General features: G+C 28.3%; 1 protein-coding gene across 2 annotated transcripts in view; it reads right to left on the bottom strand.

Annotated features, from left to right (window-relative positions):
- Positions 1 to 21376, bottom strand: part of Tnpo-SR (transportin 3) — a 64655-nt gene that overhangs the window by 22903 nt on the left and 20376 nt on the right. For both annotated transcript variants that reach the window (XM_075368410.1, XM_075368411.1), the window contains 6 exons: positions 19853 to 19999; positions 15372 to 15571; positions 6673 to 6812; positions 3548 to 3739; positions 2457 to 2557; positions 1561 to 1695 (listed from right to left, as the gene is read on the bottom strand). In XM_075368410.1, coding sequence (XP_075224525.1) covers positions 1561 to 1695; positions 2457 to 2557; positions 3548 to 3739; positions 6673 to 6812; positions 15372 to 15571; positions 19853 to 19999 — 915 coding nt within the window. The remainder of the gene's footprint in view (positions 1 to 1560; positions 1696 to 2456; positions 2558 to 3547; positions 3740 to 6672; positions 6813 to 15371; positions 15572 to 19852; positions 20000 to 21376) is intronic.

The raw sequence follows: 21376 nt of genomic DNA, 5'->3' as shown, positions 1-21376 counted from the left end.
ATGCTTCGTTAGCAAGTTACAGCTAGTGAAAGATTTCACCTAAATTTCTGATCCAGCAGTAATATGGGGCCACAATGAATTTCATGAGGCATAAATTACGATGCAAATTTGGTGGACCTATACATTTTGTGAACTGAAAAAAAAAACATCCAGAACCGTATCTATTGTAGTTGTGAAAATTATTGTAAAAAAAATTCAAAAAACAAAATTCTTTAGGTTTGACGTACAATAACTTTGGGAAATAGGCTATTAAGTGTTAAATACTTTTTACTTGATTTATAAAAAAATTTAATTCTGAGTTAATTGGCGTGAATAAACCCAATAAAAAACAATTAATACTTTTTACACCACTGATAATTTTTAGTAGATATTGCATGCATTTTAGTATAAATCAAAGACAAGTACTTAAAATAGATTAATATAGGAGTGGTAAGGTCCCATTTGACCAAATGATATTAATACAATCAAAATTATACTGTAATTAGAGTATTTACTAAAAGAACTCAAAATTCTAAAAGGACATTTATTTTATGCAACAATCTGACATGTCTCCAATTAAATTTCAGTAACAAGGAAAGTATGAATTTTTTGTGAAATTTGGTAATAACATATTTTGCACAAGGAATGAATTAGGGAATACAAAAAAAGATATCACTTTCGTGCTTAAAACATAAAAATATCAAACCGGTTTTACAAAATACAACAGCACAAGTTTCCAAAGATTAAATATTTTAAAAGGGCGTCCGCCATTAAGTTTATATAAGCAAACTTCCATCACCACTGACCTCTGAGGCAGAATGGTAGTGTTTCATTCGTCACCAGAAAAGTTCTCAGTTCAAACCCCTAATTAGATATAACATTTTTCATATACTAGAAAATTTCTATTCCATTCTTCCACCCAAAATAAAAATGGCAGATATGGTTTCCTCTAACAAGGCAAAAACTCCAAAATATAAGCAAAGGGAAAATCATAGAAGAGATTTATTTACGCACAAATAAGATAACAAGTTCTATTCCATGCTGACTGATGTAGAACTTGATAAAATAGATTTATTCAGAACAGTGAGATGTAATACATGATTAGCACATGTACTTCCTGTACCTACATGTTGAATTCTTTCTTTCAAACCTTGAAGATGAAGGATATAGTAAATGTTTTCCTCCAAAATATTTCAGCGATACAAAACCACTGCTAAGGTAAAGTGAGTGCTTATAATCTAACAGACAATTTGGGATGCAGCTGAGGCTAACCACAAAAGAAGAATATCAACTATACAAGAAAGTTATTACTATACTAGCAAGTTTTAATATTTACAATTACAACTTACCACTTTCAATATGATTTGTAAATTTAACATTTAATTTCTCTTAAACTAAGTATTGTAGAAAAATTCTAATTACAAATTACATCTGCACAAAAATGTAATTTAAAAAAGGTATCACCAAAATTTAAGAAACAAAAATAAATCTTATATATATATATATATATATATATATATATATATATATATATATATATATATATAAATAAAATATCAGCCTTAACAGTTATCTCTTTACCTCAGTAATTACACTCTGGCATGGATGTACAGCTCCATTTTCTACATCAGGATTGGTATGCCTAAATATGGCTGCCAGCCTATCTAACCATAAAACCGGATCAGTCTTAGTTCCTCGTTCCATTTTCATATCACTCTAAAACAAACCTAACAATAGTAATTAATACAGCCAATAAGAACAAAACTATAATGTTTAAAATAAATCTTACTTAACTTGTTCATTAAAAACTTTAATATTTTATAATTCAATAAATTATTACAAGTAGAAAAAATTCTTAATAACATTACGCAAATTGTTAGTGTGAGCTGAGTTCTAAAATTGAAAAAAGTTAAATTATTAATGTAGAACAAGATATAAAAAATGCAATACAATAATTTCATATGCATTATAAAATGATGCAAAAATGAGAACAGTAAATCTAAAGATTTTAATGGTGGAAGTTTTATTTAATTTCACTTGTACTTTATCTGTGGTGAAAACATAAGGGTATTACAATATTATTATTTTTACCTATGGATTTTTATATTTTGATATTATACTACAGTAGTGTGATAAATGGTAATATTTATTTATATGTACTGAGTTGGTCTTTAAATCTTCTCTGTAGATAATATTTTTACTAGATTATTAACTATAAATAAAAATATTCTCCAGTGAAAAATTGTCTTTAAATAAGAAGACGTGCTGGCACAGTAAGCTATAAAATTTTAAAACAGTGTCAGAAAAAACAATGACCAATGAAATCATCTCAAATACCTACAGTAAGGTATAAATGTATGCATGTCATAAAATACAAATAAATATTAGCATTTGTTTATAAACAGCAATTATTTGCTGCTTTTTATTTTTAAAAGATAAAAGATAAACTCTAAGAATTTACTGCCAAAATAACAAACCTCAATTAAAAGACACAGGGGCTTGATTTGAAACCAACAAATCTCTTTCATCGCTTGATGGATTTGTTCATGAGGCATGCGACCAAGAATAATAGAAACACCTGAAACAAATAATTATTCAAAAAAAAAAAAAAACACAATACCACTGTATTTATAAGACTATATATTAAAATAGATAAAACATACAGCTTGGGAAATAATTAAATAGTAATGGTTAACTAAAGAAATTACCTGTTACAGTTGGGCATTCGAAGATGTCATACCAAACAAAGGAAGGAGGCTCACAAGAATGCTGTCTATCACAATTATTTTTAATTTATACATGGGAGGAGTGATAAAGTAGATTAAAAAAAACGTTTTGAGAAAATATAGATGCCTAGGTTAGTAAATATAATTTTCTACAAATAAAATGAGTTTGAAGAAATACTGCAATGTACAGTTTTGTAAATCTGTACAACTCATAAGATTCAAATCTTAATCATCATTATGCAATACTGGTATACTCAATAAACCAATTTTAAAATATTTCCTTACATCCATGACATAAAATAAGAAAAATGTGGTTTTGTACCAAAACAGTTTAATATGTTAATTATTAGATAAACAAAGAATGTTACGTAAAATTGATATTAGAACATAGAGAATAAATATCATCAAGCATAAAGTGTAAACTAAAAATGCAAAAAAATAGTCATAAAATATAATAAACTTCTAATATTATAATTGCTTATCTCAACCCTCTCCCCTATACTTTAAAAAAAAAACCACATATACTATTGTAATATAGTAACTGTTATCACATCAGCAATGAATGTGTATTAATAGGAGTCAAATAATATATTAAGTTACCTACAATCAATTATTTTGGTAAAAGGCGTAGTTATAAAACTTTAACTATAAAAGTAGTTTAAAGAGAGTTAAAACTTTAAATGAAGACAAAAGTTCTAGGCAGATGTAGGATGCAACAAAATAAATAAGTTGAAAAAAATTAACAGGTAAGAAGGGAATGAAAAATTCTATCAAAATGGACAAATAAATGATAATGAAACCCAAAAAGAATATAGAAATTAAAAATATTATATTAAATATACCTTTGAGCAATCCTATAGCAGATTCATTTGATATTGAAAATGTGTCCAGTGACTGTATAATTTGTACCAGACCATTAAAATGAACAGCCATGTGATTTCTACATGAGCTGCATATACTTTGGAGTGAGTTAGCAGCAACACTGGCCAACTGAGGTTGTTGTAAACAATAGAGGAGGCAATTCAGCACTGGCTCTAAAAACAAAAACCATGAATAATAATAATAATAAAGTACATTGTAATATAAAAAGAACTTTAAAAAAATCACATGTTTCTACCATTTTTAAAACATAATAAAAAAATAATGTGTAAAAACATGTGATTTCTAATAAATTAGGAAACCTCTCTTTCACTTAAATTGTTATTTAAAAACATTATATGAGTATGTAGCTGTGCATGAATTCCTGAACCAAAACTTAACTAATGTTAAACTTTTATATAAGCTAACTAATATTAGGGTTGGGGAAAAATTTCTTTGCATTCTCCTGGTACAAGGCTTTAGGAACACATTACTCTGATAATATTAATCAAATCCGGTAACTCTTGCATGCTTTTGAAAGGTGACATCAGATCAATGAGTATTTTTAGAAAGGTTATGACTGTAATAGTTTATTTAAAAAGTTATTGCTTCTTGAAAATGAGTGAAAATAATGAAAAAAATTTGGTACATTTCAAAATTTTATTACAGAAAGGAAAGAATGCCACTCGCGCTGCTAAAAAAATGTGTGATGTTTATGGACATAATGCATCAGTTGGCACAACAAAGCTAGTTCAAGCGCTTTCAAACTGGAAATCTTGGCATCAACTGCACCTCACTCTGATTGGGCAATGACTGAAAAAGTTTATGAAATTAGAAAATACTGCTAGTGACTGGTACACTAGCAGTTGAATCAGTAACAAATTAAACATTAGCTACACAACTTTAAACTGTTTGAAGAAGGCTGGAAAGAAAAAACCCATGTTTGGGTGCTACATGATTTAAAAATGAGTCAGACTACCATTGCTTCAGGCTCTACAGAACTCTTGTAATTGAATAAACTGGCTTCAAAAGAGGCCTGTAAAAATTACTTAACACAGTTTTTTGTTCAGATAACAGGACTTCTAACAGTATTATGATTATACCTCAAAAATGGCATAAGATGGTCAATCAAAATACTACATATTTGGCTTGACAAACTTCATTTGAAAAATAAAAAAAACTATGTTTTTACTTTTGCATTATAATAAGAAAAAATTTTTTCCCTACCTTGTATTAATGTATTCATAAAATATACAATACTTTTTGTTAGGATCATCCACCATTTCCAGTGAGTTAACAAACCATTACGAATATGCAACTTCAATTTTCATATTAATATCAATCTATTAATTTATTCTTTCATAGGAAGTTCAATTTAAATATTACACACAAGAATAATATCATAAATCAATTATTTTGATAAATAATTATCAAAAAACTTAAAATTCTAAAGAACAATATCTTTTAAAAAGTAAAATAAAAATTTGAATAGAGGTTATTTACAGAAAAAGTGCAATATTTAATGTTATGAAACATGTTGATGAAACTATGAGGGCCAGCTGAAATATAATGGACACTGAATAATAGCAGAAAAAGTGAAAGAAAGCAATATTTATCATCTAAAAGCCATTTGCGGTGATGAAAGTATTGATCAAAGTACGTGAGTAAGTGGGCAATAAAATTTGATGGATCAGAAGCTGACACAGTGAATAATGAAAATGAAGCTCACAGAAGTCATCAGTTTTTATGATTAATGAGAAGCACCAAAAGGAAATGCTAGTACCTCCTTTTGGTGCTTCTAAAAAACAGACTGAAACACCTTAAAAAAGTGAGTGTGTGTCATATTTCAGCAATCCCAGAGCTAATTCTCTAACACAATAATGCTCGGCCACATACATGTGCAATCACAGTTCTTGTAAAGTTGAAATCTGTACCTATTTCATAACCTCCATACTCACCAGATTTGGCCTGCAATTTTCATTTCTTTCTGCAATTAAAAAGTGATATTAAAGATATTCATTTCACCGCAGATGAGGAACTGAAAGACAATGAAGGTGAGAAAACTGGTTCATTTTAGAAAACAATGTATATAAGCAAATGAGGAGTATGTGGAACAATAAATTAACTTTTTGGAGCAAATAAAACATACATTTATGTCGTATTTGTTTCATTTGAATTCTTTTTTCATTTACAAGTTATGGGTGACTGTGCATTATATTCAGCCACCCCTTGTAGACAAAATTAAATCAATAACTTATTTCTAATAGTTTTTCTTTATTTTAAATGTTACATGATTTTTAAGTAATACCTTAATTTTCAAACATAAGATGCAGGTATAGTTGGTAACACCCCCCAATTGTTTATTAAAAATGGATATTCTTGGAAATAATGGATTAGTACAGGACAAAATATTCAAAAATAAGGGGGATATGTAAAACAGAGATAATTCTGATCTAGAGTAATAACAAAATTCAATAATTCATGATAAATAACACTGAACCTGTGATTATGTTATCTCCAGAGGATTTCAAAATGTCATTTATAAGAAAAAACTACACTGTTTTAAGGATAAATACACTATGATACTCTGGAGGTAACACTATAATCAGAAAGAATTCAGCATTACTTTTTTCATCTTGTGTGGTGCTTTTAACAGAATAACAAAAAAATTCCAGTATTTAATTATACAATCTTTATTAAGAAATATATTACCAAGTGTTTAAAAAATATTTATATAACATTTAACTTAAAAAAAAAAAATGAATACAGTTTTTAGCAAATTCAAATACACATCTTAAACAGTTACTAAAATCAATGAAAAAATTAACTATATAAAATACACCCTTTGAAGTTTTCTGAATAGCAACTCATACTTAAATTTAAAAAAAAAGAAGAATATTTAACTTCATATCAAACTAAGATAACTGATCAAACATCAACATTCTATGTCACGAAAGCACACCTTCACACTATTGTGACTGAATCATTACATATATAAAAGAAAATTAAACCAGTTAAGGCATAAACAGGGTAGTCACCAAATAATATGACCATTAAAAATCATTATATAAGTAAAAAATATATACATATATAAACTTTATCAAATTACCGAGTGATTGCGGATGTTTTTCTATCCATTCACACAATTCGCCCAATAATAATATAGAAGTATAACGAACAGCTATATGTGTACCAGTAGGTAAATTTAATATGGCTTCAACAACTTTTGGCACCACTTCACTCTCTTCTCTAAAAATGCAAAATTAATACATAAACATTAACAAATGTTGGACATAAATAAATAATAAATGTTAGCATTTATATAAATAGAATAATACAATAACACATCATTGTGGTGGTTATCAGAAGATTAATAATGTCTGGATTCAACAAGACGGTGCGTGACCACAGTCAAGAAATTTTAGTAAGAGGTTTTCAGAGATCAAAGCATTTCTAAGGACTTGCAGTTAAGTCCAGATGTTGTTCTCTAGACTTAAGCCCATGATTTTATTTCTAGGGTTATAAAAAGATAATTTTATAAAGGGAACCCATACAGCTTCCAGATACTTCAAACTCCTGTTTATGATTTCACCCAGAATATTTTCCACATGAACAGCTAGTAAGTTTTCAAGAACAAGTAGAAATGCGTGCAGAAATGCCTGAATGTTTATGGGAACATTTCCAATAACTTCTATAAGGTAAGTTGATGTTACATGTACTAGTGCATGACAGGAGTATAACTGTTACTTTCTGAACACACAGTAGTTACTAGCATCAAACTGATCTTACATACATAAAAACGTTTTTCATGAAAAAATGAATACATAGAAAATTAATGATAATATGAAATTTAATTTTATGCTTAGCCTTAAAATAATATTCATGGTTAAGATACAGTCCATCCAACCAAATTACACTTAGAGAAAAAAAAATTATTACCTGTACTTTTGTTAAGTGGAAATGGTACAGAGGCTTATAATAAACATAAAAAAATAAATGCGTGAGCAAAGATGGTGGAGGGTTGATTTGGGGGGTTGAAAAGGGGTGGTAAAAAACGTAAAAAAACGTATCCAATACTTTTGCAGATCATGCAAAAATCTACAACTTTTGTTGAGGTCACTTTTTTTTAACATAACCTCAAAATTTCCAAGAAAAGTGCAGTCTTTTTTTATTTTTTTATTTTTCATTTCACAAAAATAATTTAATTTTGACAAAATTTTGTGAAAGTATACCTTTCTGTGTCTTAAATAACCACAAATTTTTTTTAGATAAAATAAAGCTTTACCAAATATCAAAAATGTAGTACATGTTATTGATGATGAATTTCTGTTACACAAAGTTGTTTGCCAAAAAAAATATATCATTGAACTGATCACCAGAAAATATTTTTCTTGTATGCAAATTATGCAGACAATAGCTGTATAGTGTTTGATGGTTATCCGGACAACTGCATCTTCAACAAAAACAGCTGAACGTTTAAGGTAAAGAAATTCTTGAAGTGTCCCTTTTTTTAATATTGGATTGCACACAAAAATAACATTTTTACAAGAGAAATTTTTTCAAATGATAAAAATAAGAATGAATTAATAAAAGAGTTGTCAAAAGCATTTATATTTGAAGGACACAATTAAAACAAGCAGAAGATGCAGATTTATTAATTATTAATGTAGCAATAGAAACTGCCGGGAAAAAAGGTTACAAATGCAGCAACTTGATTCGCTGAATATAAAAAAAACTTGTCGTTGTTGGCCAAGATCTTTTGGTTCTATTAAATCAATTAAATTCTACTAATGCAGCAATTTACTTTCTCAAGCCGATGCAGCCAATGTAAGCAACTCAATGTATTTGTCAAATAGTTTTAAGTATGAAGATTATTGTTCTGTTGTTGGTTTTTTACATTGTTTTACTGGCTGTGACACATCTGCTTTTGCAGGCAAAGGGAAAAAAACAGCATTGAATTCACTGATTAAAACTACCGAGTTGACAGATGTAAAGCCTTTTTATCAGACTAATGTAGAGTTAAGTCATTGTTCAAAATGGTTGTAAATTAATTTCATCTATTTACAAATGCACAAATGATAAATTATCTCTGGATGATTTGAGATTTCAGCAATTAACTGCAAGGTCTACTTTTAAATCAGAAAAATTACCACAAACTGCTAGAGCAGTTACACACCATACCTACAGAGCATACTTTCAGCTTCAAACATGGCTTGGAAACAAAATAACTGCAACTAAGTTGGGTTAGAAAGAAGTAATTGTGAATAATTTCAAAATACTCATGCCTCGCTTTACAGAAGTCTCAGTCATGCCTGAAGATTTATTATAAACAATCTCTTGCAGTTGCAAAACCAGTGTTGTCGGTAATAGATGCAGGTGCCGGAAACATGGACTGTGATGTACAGATTTATGTACAAAATGTCATAGAGTATGGACAATTGTTTGAACGTTGACAAATTTCAGATTTTAGTGACTCCAAAGACATTTCACATGAAATCGAGCAGCAAAGTCTTTGCTTGAACCTGGAAAATCAATTACCCGAGGGATTTAGTGATATCGAAGAAACATTTGAAGATCAGGAAGAAACCCAGTCTAATGAAGGATCATACGATGAAGATCAAGTTAAAAAGTTGCCAAAAATACCAAATTTGGTCTATATTTAATTCTAAATATCCAATATAAAAATTTTGAAAAATATAATAAATCTGAAAGAAAAAATCTGAATTTTAAATTAAATTAAAAATTAAAAAAAAAAATAAGTACACTAATCGATTCTGACAAACAAATTAAAAAAAATATTTTTATTTATCTGAAGCTTCATTATTTAAATTGAATGTTTATACCAACACTGTACAAAAATAAAGTTTCAGGTCAAACAATGAAACACAGTTTTTTTGTATTTTTTTCTGTACAACTGGATGGTGTAATCAGTTTTTGATTTTTTTTTTAATTTAATCAAATTATCAACAATTACTGAAAAATTCATTGTTGCAAGTCATTTTTTTTTTGCATCTTTAAGCATGATTTTGAATTGTGATTATAGATTTTTTTTGTTTTACCAAAAAGTATGTCAAAAACAAAAAAAATGAGCATCAGCAGAACTCGTACAATAATTTTTCTAAATAGAATTTATAAAAAAAAAGTGTTTCGGACCGGAAAAAATTATTTCAGAAACTTCTTAATTTTTTTATCTAAGAAAGATTGTGGTTATTAAGACAGCGAAAGGAATACTTTCACCAAGTTTTGTCAAAATTAAATTATTTTTGCGAAAATTAAAAATAAAAAAAGAGAAAAACGACTTTTCACATTTTTCTCTGAAATTTTGAGGAAAAGTGATCTCTACAAAAGTTGTAGATTTTTGCATGATCTAAAACTTTTGTATTGGGTACCTTTTTTTAATGTCATGTTTCACCGGAAATCGCAACAATACCATTTTTCATCCCTTTTCAACCCTCCACCACCACGCTCACGCATTTATTTTTTTACGTTTATTATAAGCCCCTTTACAATTTCTACTTATAAAAGTCCACATAACAACTTTTTCCCCCTTTAAATGAGTTATTTTGAGCGGTCTGATACAATAATACTATTGATATAAAATAGAAAGCACAGGGGGGTATTCCATTTTAATCCAACAAATGATCAGTACATAACTATTTTTGATTTTTATGATAATTTGGTAAATGATAACTAACCATCCTTGTCTGTAGTACCCAAAAAATAATTTTTTATATTTAAAAAAAAGTTTTTCTTGAGTAACAGACTATTTTCTAACTCGCCAACAGGTAAAAACAACCAATTCAGTCACTTTTCCCATGAGCTGTAGCAATCTTATTTACATTGTGTAGAGGGTCAAAAAGGGCTTTTTTGAAAGAGTAAAGATGGAACTTCATCTATTGTACTCAAAATTCATTTTGTTACATAACCAAATTTTGTAATGTTTACTGAAGTTATGTTTACAAATTATTGTTTTTTTTCAAATTTTGGGCCCAAAATAAATAATGAAGGGCTCAGGCTAACAGGCCTGTTTTTTACCTTTTAAAAAATGTACTAATAGTACCTTTAAAAAAACAATTGGAATGTTATCAAGCGTCATTCATTAAAAAAAAAATGGTCACGAAATTGTAAGAATTTGAAGTCTCATTTTTTGGGACCCAAAAACCATATATGGGACAGTGCCAAAAATCTGAAATGTTTACAGAAGTAAGTACTTTTTATGTATTTTAAAACCATAAAAATTTATTTTGTTACTCAAAGCAGTTGATGAGTAATGAAACCAAGAAAATTGCTAAAAGCACTGTTCCTTCCAATTGTAAATAACGTATCCAACAATACTGATGTTATGTATTTTTTTCTGATTACAAAAATTACAGCTAAATTCATTAGAATGAATAAATTGATAATTAATAAATAGTCAATTATAAAATTATAAATAATTAAAAAATGATAAAAAATTCAACAAGTTGTTAAATTCACTTTTACCTTATTTTACTCCTGCTAATGGAAGTTATGAATAAATCTTGCACTTTTTGACAACAAACTTAAGTAATATAACTTAGTGCCCTGGCCATTTTTTTATTAAGTAGAATTGATAAGTACTCATTCATCTTTAGTGTAATGTTGTGACCTCTTCCAGCAGTTGATAGAAAAAGCTCTGAAGGTGTGAGAATCTTTAAAATATTTTCCAGTTGAACCCATGTTTGATTATCCCTTAATGATTTCTTGAATGAAGTACTAGGACCCTGCAGATGGAAGTAGTGTATTCAATATTCCTCTTCATTTACATGTATTTTGATTGTTTCTTTGCAACAAAATGATGCCTTTTTCGATTATTTAAATTTTCAGTAAGTTTATCTAGGCACTCGAGTGGAAGAATTTGAGTAGTTAGTTCACAATGGTCAACAGAAACCCACTGTTTGAAGATAATTTCGGAATCAAATTCATCCCAGCTCTCTTGCATTAATCTGAGCACTTCATTAATGCCTGGATATTTTTCACACTGTGACAGCATATATGTTTCATTTTCTATATCACATACCATGTTTGAAAGGTGAATTTTATAATCAAATCTCATTTTCAGAGCAGATAACATGAGTTTTACATTTTGGTGGGAGACACACACAAACAGAGTGAGTACCTGACCCACCAGCCAGAACACAAAATTTAGGTCTTAAACCAGCAAATTTTGAAAAATCAATTTTTAAATTACATTTTTCTTTGAAGGCTACAATTCTTTTAAGTTATATAAAATAAGCTTTTTGAATATTAATTTTCTTCCTATCTGGTTTGTCTTACAGAGACACAATCCTTCTTGCCTGGCATCATTCGGCTGTACTCATCATTCTGGTAAAAATCTTGGACACATTTAGTAACATTTTCATCAATTACATGACTGGGTTTCTTTTTGCCATTTGTAGAAAAATTCCACTTGCTTTAACCGATTATTTGGATTAACGGGCTAAATACTGACTAACACTAAACTCATTTTTAATTTTTTGAATTCTCCAGCTGCTTGGTAAACTTAAAATAGTAATTTTTTCCTGGGTTGATTTAACTGTTTTCATTCCTAATTGTTCACATTCCCTACCTAAATCAGCATAAATTTGTGGTACTAAACTGGTTTCTTCTGTAGAAATATTTAAATCAAGGAATCATTTAATTTACTGGTATCTGACTCGGCTATTTTCGTAACTTTATTTTTTTTAAATTGGTTCCTTTGCGTTGCTCGATAATTTTTGAACCTTAACAAGGGAAATGCCAAGTGCTGAACAAGCTTTACTCACCGACTTGACTATAACACATTGAAGCTCAAATATATCTTGACAATCCAGTTCTCACTTTCTGTATCATCTTATGGTTTTCGTATTTTATTTAAGCATTTTGTACACAATGCTCTACCTGGAATTAATTTTAAATTTGGATTGCTTGTTGAAAGTGTCAAAAGATATTTCTCGAAGAGATTTTTTAACTGGTTTAGTGTGACAACTAAGTGGGTCGGAACAACTTTTTCCATTAATATGAAAATATTTATCTAAATATTCAGTTTTATGAAAAGTACAGATATTTTTTGTTTCAGTAGATCCACACTGATATCTTAAAAATATCAATGTTATTTAGTAAACTCTAAAATATTATATTGTATTGTGCAATACTGAAGATCTACTGCAAGTCAATTTGTGACATACTGTTTCACTGTGAATTCCAGTTGAACACCCCATATTCCATTTATATAAAATGCAGTTAGTATAAATGATAAAACTACCAACTGTACCTCACTTGTCTTATCCCTGTTTCTCTACAGCTAAAATAAAATGAAAAAAGAAGTTCACTGCTAATAAAATTACTTTATACACAAGTGTACATTGCCTAATAACAGTATTAACACTAGCAACAATACATCATATCACATTGAAATCAAAACAATAACTGAGCCTTCTACAAAGTTTACATTTAGGATTATGCAAACATTCACATCTATGCATGTCTATTCACTTTCGTGTTTACTTAAGTGTAAACACGAAATTATATTATTAATTTAATAATAATTAAATTAATAATATTACTTAATATTATTAATTAATAATATTAATAATAATATTAATTAATAATATTAATAATAATATTAATTAATAATATTAATAATAATATTAATTATTATTAATAATTAATATTAACAATATTAATAATATTAATATTAATTATAATTAATTAATAATAATATTAATATTAATAATATTAATTAGTATTACGCTCTCATTATAGACATATCAAAATATTTTGTATAGTAGGCCTACATTATTATCTAAAAAAATACATGCAGAGAATTTTTTGGATAAATTGTTCATGGTTGGTTTTTAGCGGTTTTGATGGCTTCATTACCCGTCAACCCCTTTGAAAAACAAAATAAATTTTATATAGTTTTAAAATATATGAGTACTTAAACATTTAATGTAAACATTTTAGATTTTTGCCACTGTCTCACATGTGGATTTTGGGCTCCAAAAATGAGACTTTTCAAAATTGTACAATTTGGCGGCCATTCTTTTCAAAGGACACTATAATAGTCCAATTTTTTCTTATAAGTACTTCTAGTACCCAAGAGTTAAAAGGTAAAAAACAGGCCTGTTACTTCATTATTTATTTTGGGCCAAAAATATGGAAAAAAAAAACAATTTGTAAATGTAACTTCAGTAAATGTTACAAGTATTGGTTAGGTAACAAAATTAATTATGAGTAAACTATGATGAAGTTCCATCTTTACTCTTTCCTAAAAGCCTTTTTTGTTTTTGCATTATGTAAAATAAGAATGCTACAGCTCATGGAAAAAGTGACGAAAATGGCTATTTTTACCTGTTGACAAGCTAGAAAATAGTCTATTACTTAAGAAATTTTTTTTTTAAATATAAAAAAATATTTTTTGGCACTAAAAGGTGGATAGTTATATACCAAACATCATCAAAATCAAAAATAGTGATGCAATAAAATCTTTGAAAATTTGTTGAATTAAAATGTAATACCCCACAGGACTAGCACTGACCTTTATAAACTACACATCTTAGGTACTGTATTCAGCTTGGTTATGAGCATAAAGTGCCACCACAATGTTCTAATTATATTCCACAAATAACACAAGAGAAATTTCCCAGTTTTGTGAGACATCCCAGAGATGGTGGTAGCTCAATTAGCTAACCACATGATTTCCAATTATTCTGTTGATATATTAATTGAAGTGGCAAATTTATGTCATGGAAAATACAAAAATAGTCAAATTACTTAAGCGCACAGGAGAACAATAATTATTTGTCATTTATATAGGATATCAAATACTTTTGATACAGTTTGCTACAGTAAACAAGATTGTTCTTATTCTGTTTTAGAGAGGTTTAAAGAAAGACATGATTAAAATTTATCTATCAGTGGACCAAATTTACGTGAAAAAGCTGCGTACTTTGCGAGACAGTTTAATTGTACAGATTTTAAAGCTAGTGTGGGTTGGCTTAATAAGTTTACATCAGCATGGAATATTTTTAAAAACGTTTGTGGTGAAAGTGCCAGTGTAAGTGAAGAAGTTTGTAATAATGGATAAACAGTACGCTAAACAAAATTATGAGCACGTACAACAAATCAGACATTTTTAACACTGACAAAAATGAACTGTTTTACAAAAATATTTTTTGTTTTACAATTGTTTACCTGACAAAACTTAACTTTTAAAGGTAATAAATGCCATGGTAAGAAACGAAGTAAACACCGCTTCACAGTTCTTTTAGGTGGAACATGTCAGGAGCAGAAAAGTTGAAATCTCTCTTAATTGGTAAATCGAAACATCCACTTTGTTTTGCTAATGTTACATCTTTGTTTACTTAGTACAAAGCCAATAGAAAAGCATGGGTTACCTAGTGAAATCTTTGAAAAATGGTTATTCAAATCTGATCATTTGAAAAACAGAAAGATTGTTCTATTTATTGACAACTGCCCCTCCAAAATCATTTCCTCATGAATTGTTATCGATAAAATGCATTTTTTCACCATGTTTCCCCAGTAATTTTGCCCATTACTTATTCTCACACTATTTATTTATCTATCTCTGTAAAACCACATACATGAGGCAAGATATTATTTTAACAAAAGAAGGTATAAATAAACTTAATTACATAGGAAAAATTACACTGTAATCAATCAAAAATGATTAAATAATCATAATAATGAATCGTAAATGATTGGAAATTGACAAATTTATTTTTGTCAATTTTAACAGCTTTTAACAACAAAAGCCACAGAACTAAAATAAGTTATAGGCTAACTTACGGTAGAATATTTTTTGCAACTGCCTGCATTATAAACAATGCAGCTTCAGATGCATCCCAAGTCACACCTATCGACTGCAAGTTAATAAACATCTGACGAAAACAATTTGATGAGCCAACTATGAACACTACATCCTTTATTAATTCAGAAACTTTCAACCTAAAATCACCAAAGTCATCTCCTTCTTCCAAAAGTCCTTCCTGAAACAATGTATAATAACAATAAAAAAAAATAATAAAAACGTTTAAGTATCCTTTGGTTGCTATTTAAAATTAAAAACTGATAAACCTACACAGAGAACATATCACGTGTTTAATGGTTATGATCTGTACAGTAAACACAATAAAAATTCTAACATTCTGTTTCAAAACAAATGTCTTAAGGGAAAACCTGATAGAATTTTTTCTACAATTGATCTTAATCTAAAAATATTGAAAATGAACCTAATTTGTTGATTTAAGATTTTTAATATTTAAAAAAAAAAAATAAGTAAAAAAAAGCCTGTTGATCATGAGGCATAAAAAAACAATCAGAACACATGATGTAATGTCTTGCAAAACATCATATTGTTGTTTACGGCAGTCTGTGCGGTTTGTTGATTTTGGGCTTCAAAACACTTCTTTTCACATATTATATGATTTTCTGTAATAGAACAATGATAACAAGTCTTTGCAATGGAAGCAGGGTTCCTAGAAGCCAACAGCAGTAACTTGCCCACAATTGCTGTGGTTATCCTGGGAATGCTTATCACATATCAAATAGTGATTTCTGCTCAGTAGAATTCCAAAATATTGAAACTTCTATGAAAGTACACAACTATAAAAATAAGCGTTGCCACAATGCTTAATAGCCTGTCAACCATGTAGTTAGTTCTTATATGGCACCACTGAAGTGCTATATTGAAATAAAAAAATAAATAAATAAAATTATAAATATAATCTAACCAAACTTAACCCTCACTCGCTAGTCAAGGTTAGCGAGTGAGGGTTAATTTTGGTTAGATTGTATTTATAATTTTATTTATTTATTACTTCCTTGTACGTAGTAAAGGAAGTATTGTGATTGCAAAAATTTTGGTTTTCAGATTTCAACATAAATATCCATTTTGACTAGTTTCAGCACGACGGAAGTATTGTGATTGCAAAAATTTCGGTTTTCAGATTTCACATAAATATCCATTTTGACTAGTTTCAGCACGACGTCTATACGTACACATGTATGTATCTTGCATAGTTCAAAAATGATTAGCTGTAGAATGCTGAAATTTTGAATTTACGATTGCTGTAACATCTAGTTGTGCACCTCCCTTTTTGAATGCAATCGACTGAACCAAAAGTCTCCAAAAAAGCCCAAAATCAGAATTTTTTGGATTTTGGACTTTTTCTTAACTACAGTAATATGGCCTCATCAAGAGCTTTTCAACGATATATCATAAGTGGTACTTATTTTCATTGGTCCTGGAGTTACAGCTAAATAAAATGTTAATTAATGAAATATTTGAATCTTTTTTATTAATTTAAATAACCACACTGTTTTTGTCAGAAGAAAAACTTATCTCATAATTAAATAGTTATAATAATGACTAAATTTGATTTTAGGTCCTCAAGACCATCATATAGAGACAATGCTGTAAGCTACGTGCAGCTTAAGTGTGATGGCAAAATATGTATGGTCAAATTTAAAATAAGTCCGGAACATAAAGTTCATGTGAAATTATATACAATTTGTTAAATAAACATGTATACAGTTAAATAAACTATTTGTTGGGATTTTAATGGTAATACTTTCACATTGAGACACTACAACAGTACTTGTAGAACTTAGAACTCATTTAAATTTAGTAATTTTCAAAACACCTGAAACACTTCAACTAAAATCTGACTGTTTTGTAAGGCATGACATCATATGAGAGGCCATGACAGTTTGGAGCATTTTGGCAGGAAAATTTTAATTGATTTACAAAAATGCAAAATACATTGTGTAAATGATCGTTTATGTATTATAATGTTTATATTTTAATAAAAAAGATCATGAGGCATAATATAAACTAGTTTTTAAAGAACAGTCAACTAGCCTATTATGTTATTTAAATTACTTTGGAATTAATAATAAATAAATCTTTTATTGTAATTGGTGTCTCCTAATAAAACATTATATAGATCTCATCAGAAATGGGTGGGGGTATGCTACTCCAAGGAAGAATATCAACGGACCCAGCATTTGCCTGGATAGATCAAAGGAAACTGTCGTAAAACCTTGATCAAAGCATATTTACACAATTAAATATAAAATAATAAATATAAGTGATTAAAATCCATATTAATTGTGTAAAATATCAACACATGAGATATATAAAGGTAAATACAGTACATGAAGAATGTTATTTTTCATATACTTTAGAAATATGGTTAATAAAAAACTGGCCTATAATTTTGTAAATTAACCTTGTATATATCTTCTTTGTGATCAAATTATGCACTTTTATAAAAGCTGACAAGTAAATCTGTTGAAATAAATGAAGTGAAAGAGTTCTTGGAAAATGGAGATTGTATGAGTTCTTTATAAAATCAGCTGCCTGATGAGAGCTTGTTCAAAGGGTTTACAACTAAACAAAAATTAAGGAGCTCTTACATGACAAAAATGTAGCCCAAGAGAAGAATCATGATTTTACAACCTGGTGAAGCATGTTTTGCAAGTTGATTGAATATGTATAGAAAATGATGCCTATCAACATTACTAAATGTTCCAAATTTGTCAACATCAAAGAAAGAATAAACGTCAGCTTCGTTTAACTGCATTGAAGTATGGTTAACAAGTTAGGCTTATCCTTTCAATTGTTAGCTGTGGATGCCTTTTTCGAAGATGCCTTCATCTCATATCAGTTAATTGAAGATAAAGACATGGGCGAGAAGATTTGGAAAGAAGTGAGTAATGATGAAGTTATCAGAATGGACACTGTGTAGGATATTTTAAATAAAGCTAATATTAAAGGATCACCTGTTGATTATAAAGCGTTTTAAAAATTTTGAGAAAATAATAGAGGCTGTCCTAGTTTTCTACCTCACTCAAATGCTGTAGAAGAACTCATTTTTTCGATTTGAAAAAATAAAACTGCTTTTCGTTCAAGTTTGAATACTGAAAGTACTCCCTTCAAACAGTAAAACTAGCAACTGGACAAAATGAGCATTTTGAACAACCTTCTGAACTTCAGAACAGCTAAAAAGCAACAAAAATGTACAATAATGATAACAACTGAACTTTTGGCTTGTTATATATTTATATATATAAAATACCTTTAACACTACATGAAATATTTTTGAACAAATTGATGTTAATATTATTTCTGTAATTTTTTAAATTGTTAAGTCTAGTAAACACATTACGTTCTAAAAAGTATTCGTTATTATTGATATCCCACCCAACCAAATATGATCTCACACATTTTATCTTAGTAGGTTGGCAGGTCTGTTGATACCCACCGAATGTTTACTCTTTATATTTAAAATATAAGTTTTAATTTTCTGAGTATGAAAGGAAAGTAAAGATATCAATAAAACCATTCATAATGGTTTTATATAAAATGGATTGATGTTCTTTGAAATACATGAAAAAAATAAATATTCAAAAAATTTTTTTTATTAAATTCCTCAGATATCAGATACCTGAATATGGAATGAAGTAATGTAAATTTAGTTCTTTGGCATTTTTGGTGAAGTTATCCGACCTGTATTATTTTCAAATGCGTTCACTTTTAATAACTGCCCACATGCATTTAGATTTATTGTTTGAATTCATATTAAATCATTATAATAAATTTTTAGCATTAGGAATAACTTCAGCATAAATTTGTAATTTTCCAAATAATTATAGAAGTTATCAGACAAATCAAATTTAGGCATTTCACAGAGATTTCTTAACATAAAGCTAGATTTCACAGTTCCTTTAATACCCATGTGTTTTCTTTTTAGTTTAAAATGTTTCTTATTTACTAAAATCAAGCTAGAAACCCTTCAAAGAATATTAACAAAATTGTTCAATTTTTCATTTAAGCTAATTTTGTTATTACTTATTTAAAAAAGTTATAACAAAATTAGCTTGGATGAAAAATTGTTTCTGACAATAAGGATCTTAAATTGAGCTGAATCTTTATTGATCACCATTGTAATAAAATAAAATTAATCATCTTGTTGTATATTTACATAAATAAATAAATGATTATGCTATTGCACTTTGACAGCTGTGATCTGAAAGGCCATAATCTGCACAAAAAGGTTGAAAAATATTTTTAAGTAAATTTGTAAAAATTCTTTATCACAAAGATATCCAGAGTATTTACAATTCTAACTAGCAAGGAAATTGAAAAATTTAATCCTGACAACTCAACCTGATAAACTGAATAGTTTATCATCATAAGACTAGAATTGTGATCACCATAAAACTATTATCTATGACTCAAGTAAAATAAAATTCCATAAAATTACATGATCTGGCTCCATTTGACAGTGTGTGCAAAGTGCAGCAATCAATCGTCCAACATATGGCTTAAATAAAGCAGTTAAATGTTCACTGTTCTTCTGATACAACTCTTCTGATAATCTATACCATAAATTAAACGTAATAGCAGCAACCTGAAATAAAATAAAAATTTAATTAGAAAGTAATATGACAATATAAAAATAATGAAAAGTAATTTCAAATGTCAAATATAACTGAAGCTTAGAAGAAATTTAATTTCATGCAAGCAATCGAGGACATGATATATTTCATAAAAAATTTAATTCTGTACCAATGTATAGTAAAAAAAAAATTGAAACAATTTATGAGGATACTGCCACAAAGAAATTATTAACTAATAACAAATATAATATAAATTGTAATAAATAAACAATGAAATGTAATTATTATTATTAAAGTTAGACAAATACACTAAAGTCAGTCTAAAATAGACATTCTTAGTTTAGTATATATGTTTGAACTTGAATTTATAACTTAAGAAATACAGTGCAAACTTACATTATTCAGCGCAATTTAGGAGTTAATAAAACATTAACAAAGCAATTTAGCTCATGTTGATATTTTAAACATTAGTGTAGATACTAGAGTTCACTGATGATCTTGAATGAACATGTTAGCATTATGTTAATGGCAGAAGTATACCTTCAGTTGAGTAGTGGCTACCATGCAGGAGAAAGCAATGTGCATATTATAGTTTCATAAAAGCAAATATGTTATACTGTTTGTAGACATTTTCATTTAGACTTTAGCCAATATTAAGGATACGGAAAGTGTAATACACAAAAAAGGTACAAACCTCTTATCTCCCTGTCCTTTACCACCCTATCCCTTAATCACTCTGTATATCAAAAACCATTAATCGGAAAGAATATACTTTTTCCTATTTTATTTAACACCATTTATCATTAGATGTAAAATATTTACATTTTAGTTTATAAAATATTTAGTTTTTTATTTAGGGATACAAATTTTAGGATCCAAGAAAAATGTTAGAAAATTAAACACCTTCCAACTAAATAATTACAAATTAAAAAGTCACTGAATGAGAATTTTGATTAAAAAAGACAAAAACTACTTTTATTAACGGTATCTGCTCATTGTGATTTTTCATACATAAGAACCATGATTATACAGTACAGTTGCAAAAGAAGGGCTTTAAATATTTTTACAATTGTTAACAGACCCATTGTGCATTAAGCACAATAAATGAACTGAACAAGGTAATAGAATGAATGAATGAATTGTTAAGTAAAAGGGCTTTTTCAAAAAGGGTTTCATTCTTGTATAAATTTTTATAACCGCAAAGTTATTAGATCTGTTTATAAGTGATGGGATGTTTTATATCTGGTAAGACCACTGATTGATTGATGGCTTGAATAATTAAAACCTGAAGTATAGAATGTGTTGGCTAAATATTAGGCAGTTGAAAACAGTGGAAAATAATAATTTTCCAAAGAAATCTTTTCTTCCCTTGTAATGTGGTATGAGGC

The sequence above is a fragment of the Lycorma delicatula genome, chromosome 6 (assembly GCF_047948215.1).
Source record: "Lycorma delicatula isolate Av1 chromosome 6, ASM4794821v1, whole genome shotgun sequence".
Lineage (NCBI taxonomy): Eukaryota > Metazoa > Arthropoda > Insecta > Hemiptera > Fulgoridae > Lycorma > Lycorma delicatula.
This window is presented reverse-complemented; position numbering and strand designations above follow the sequence as displayed.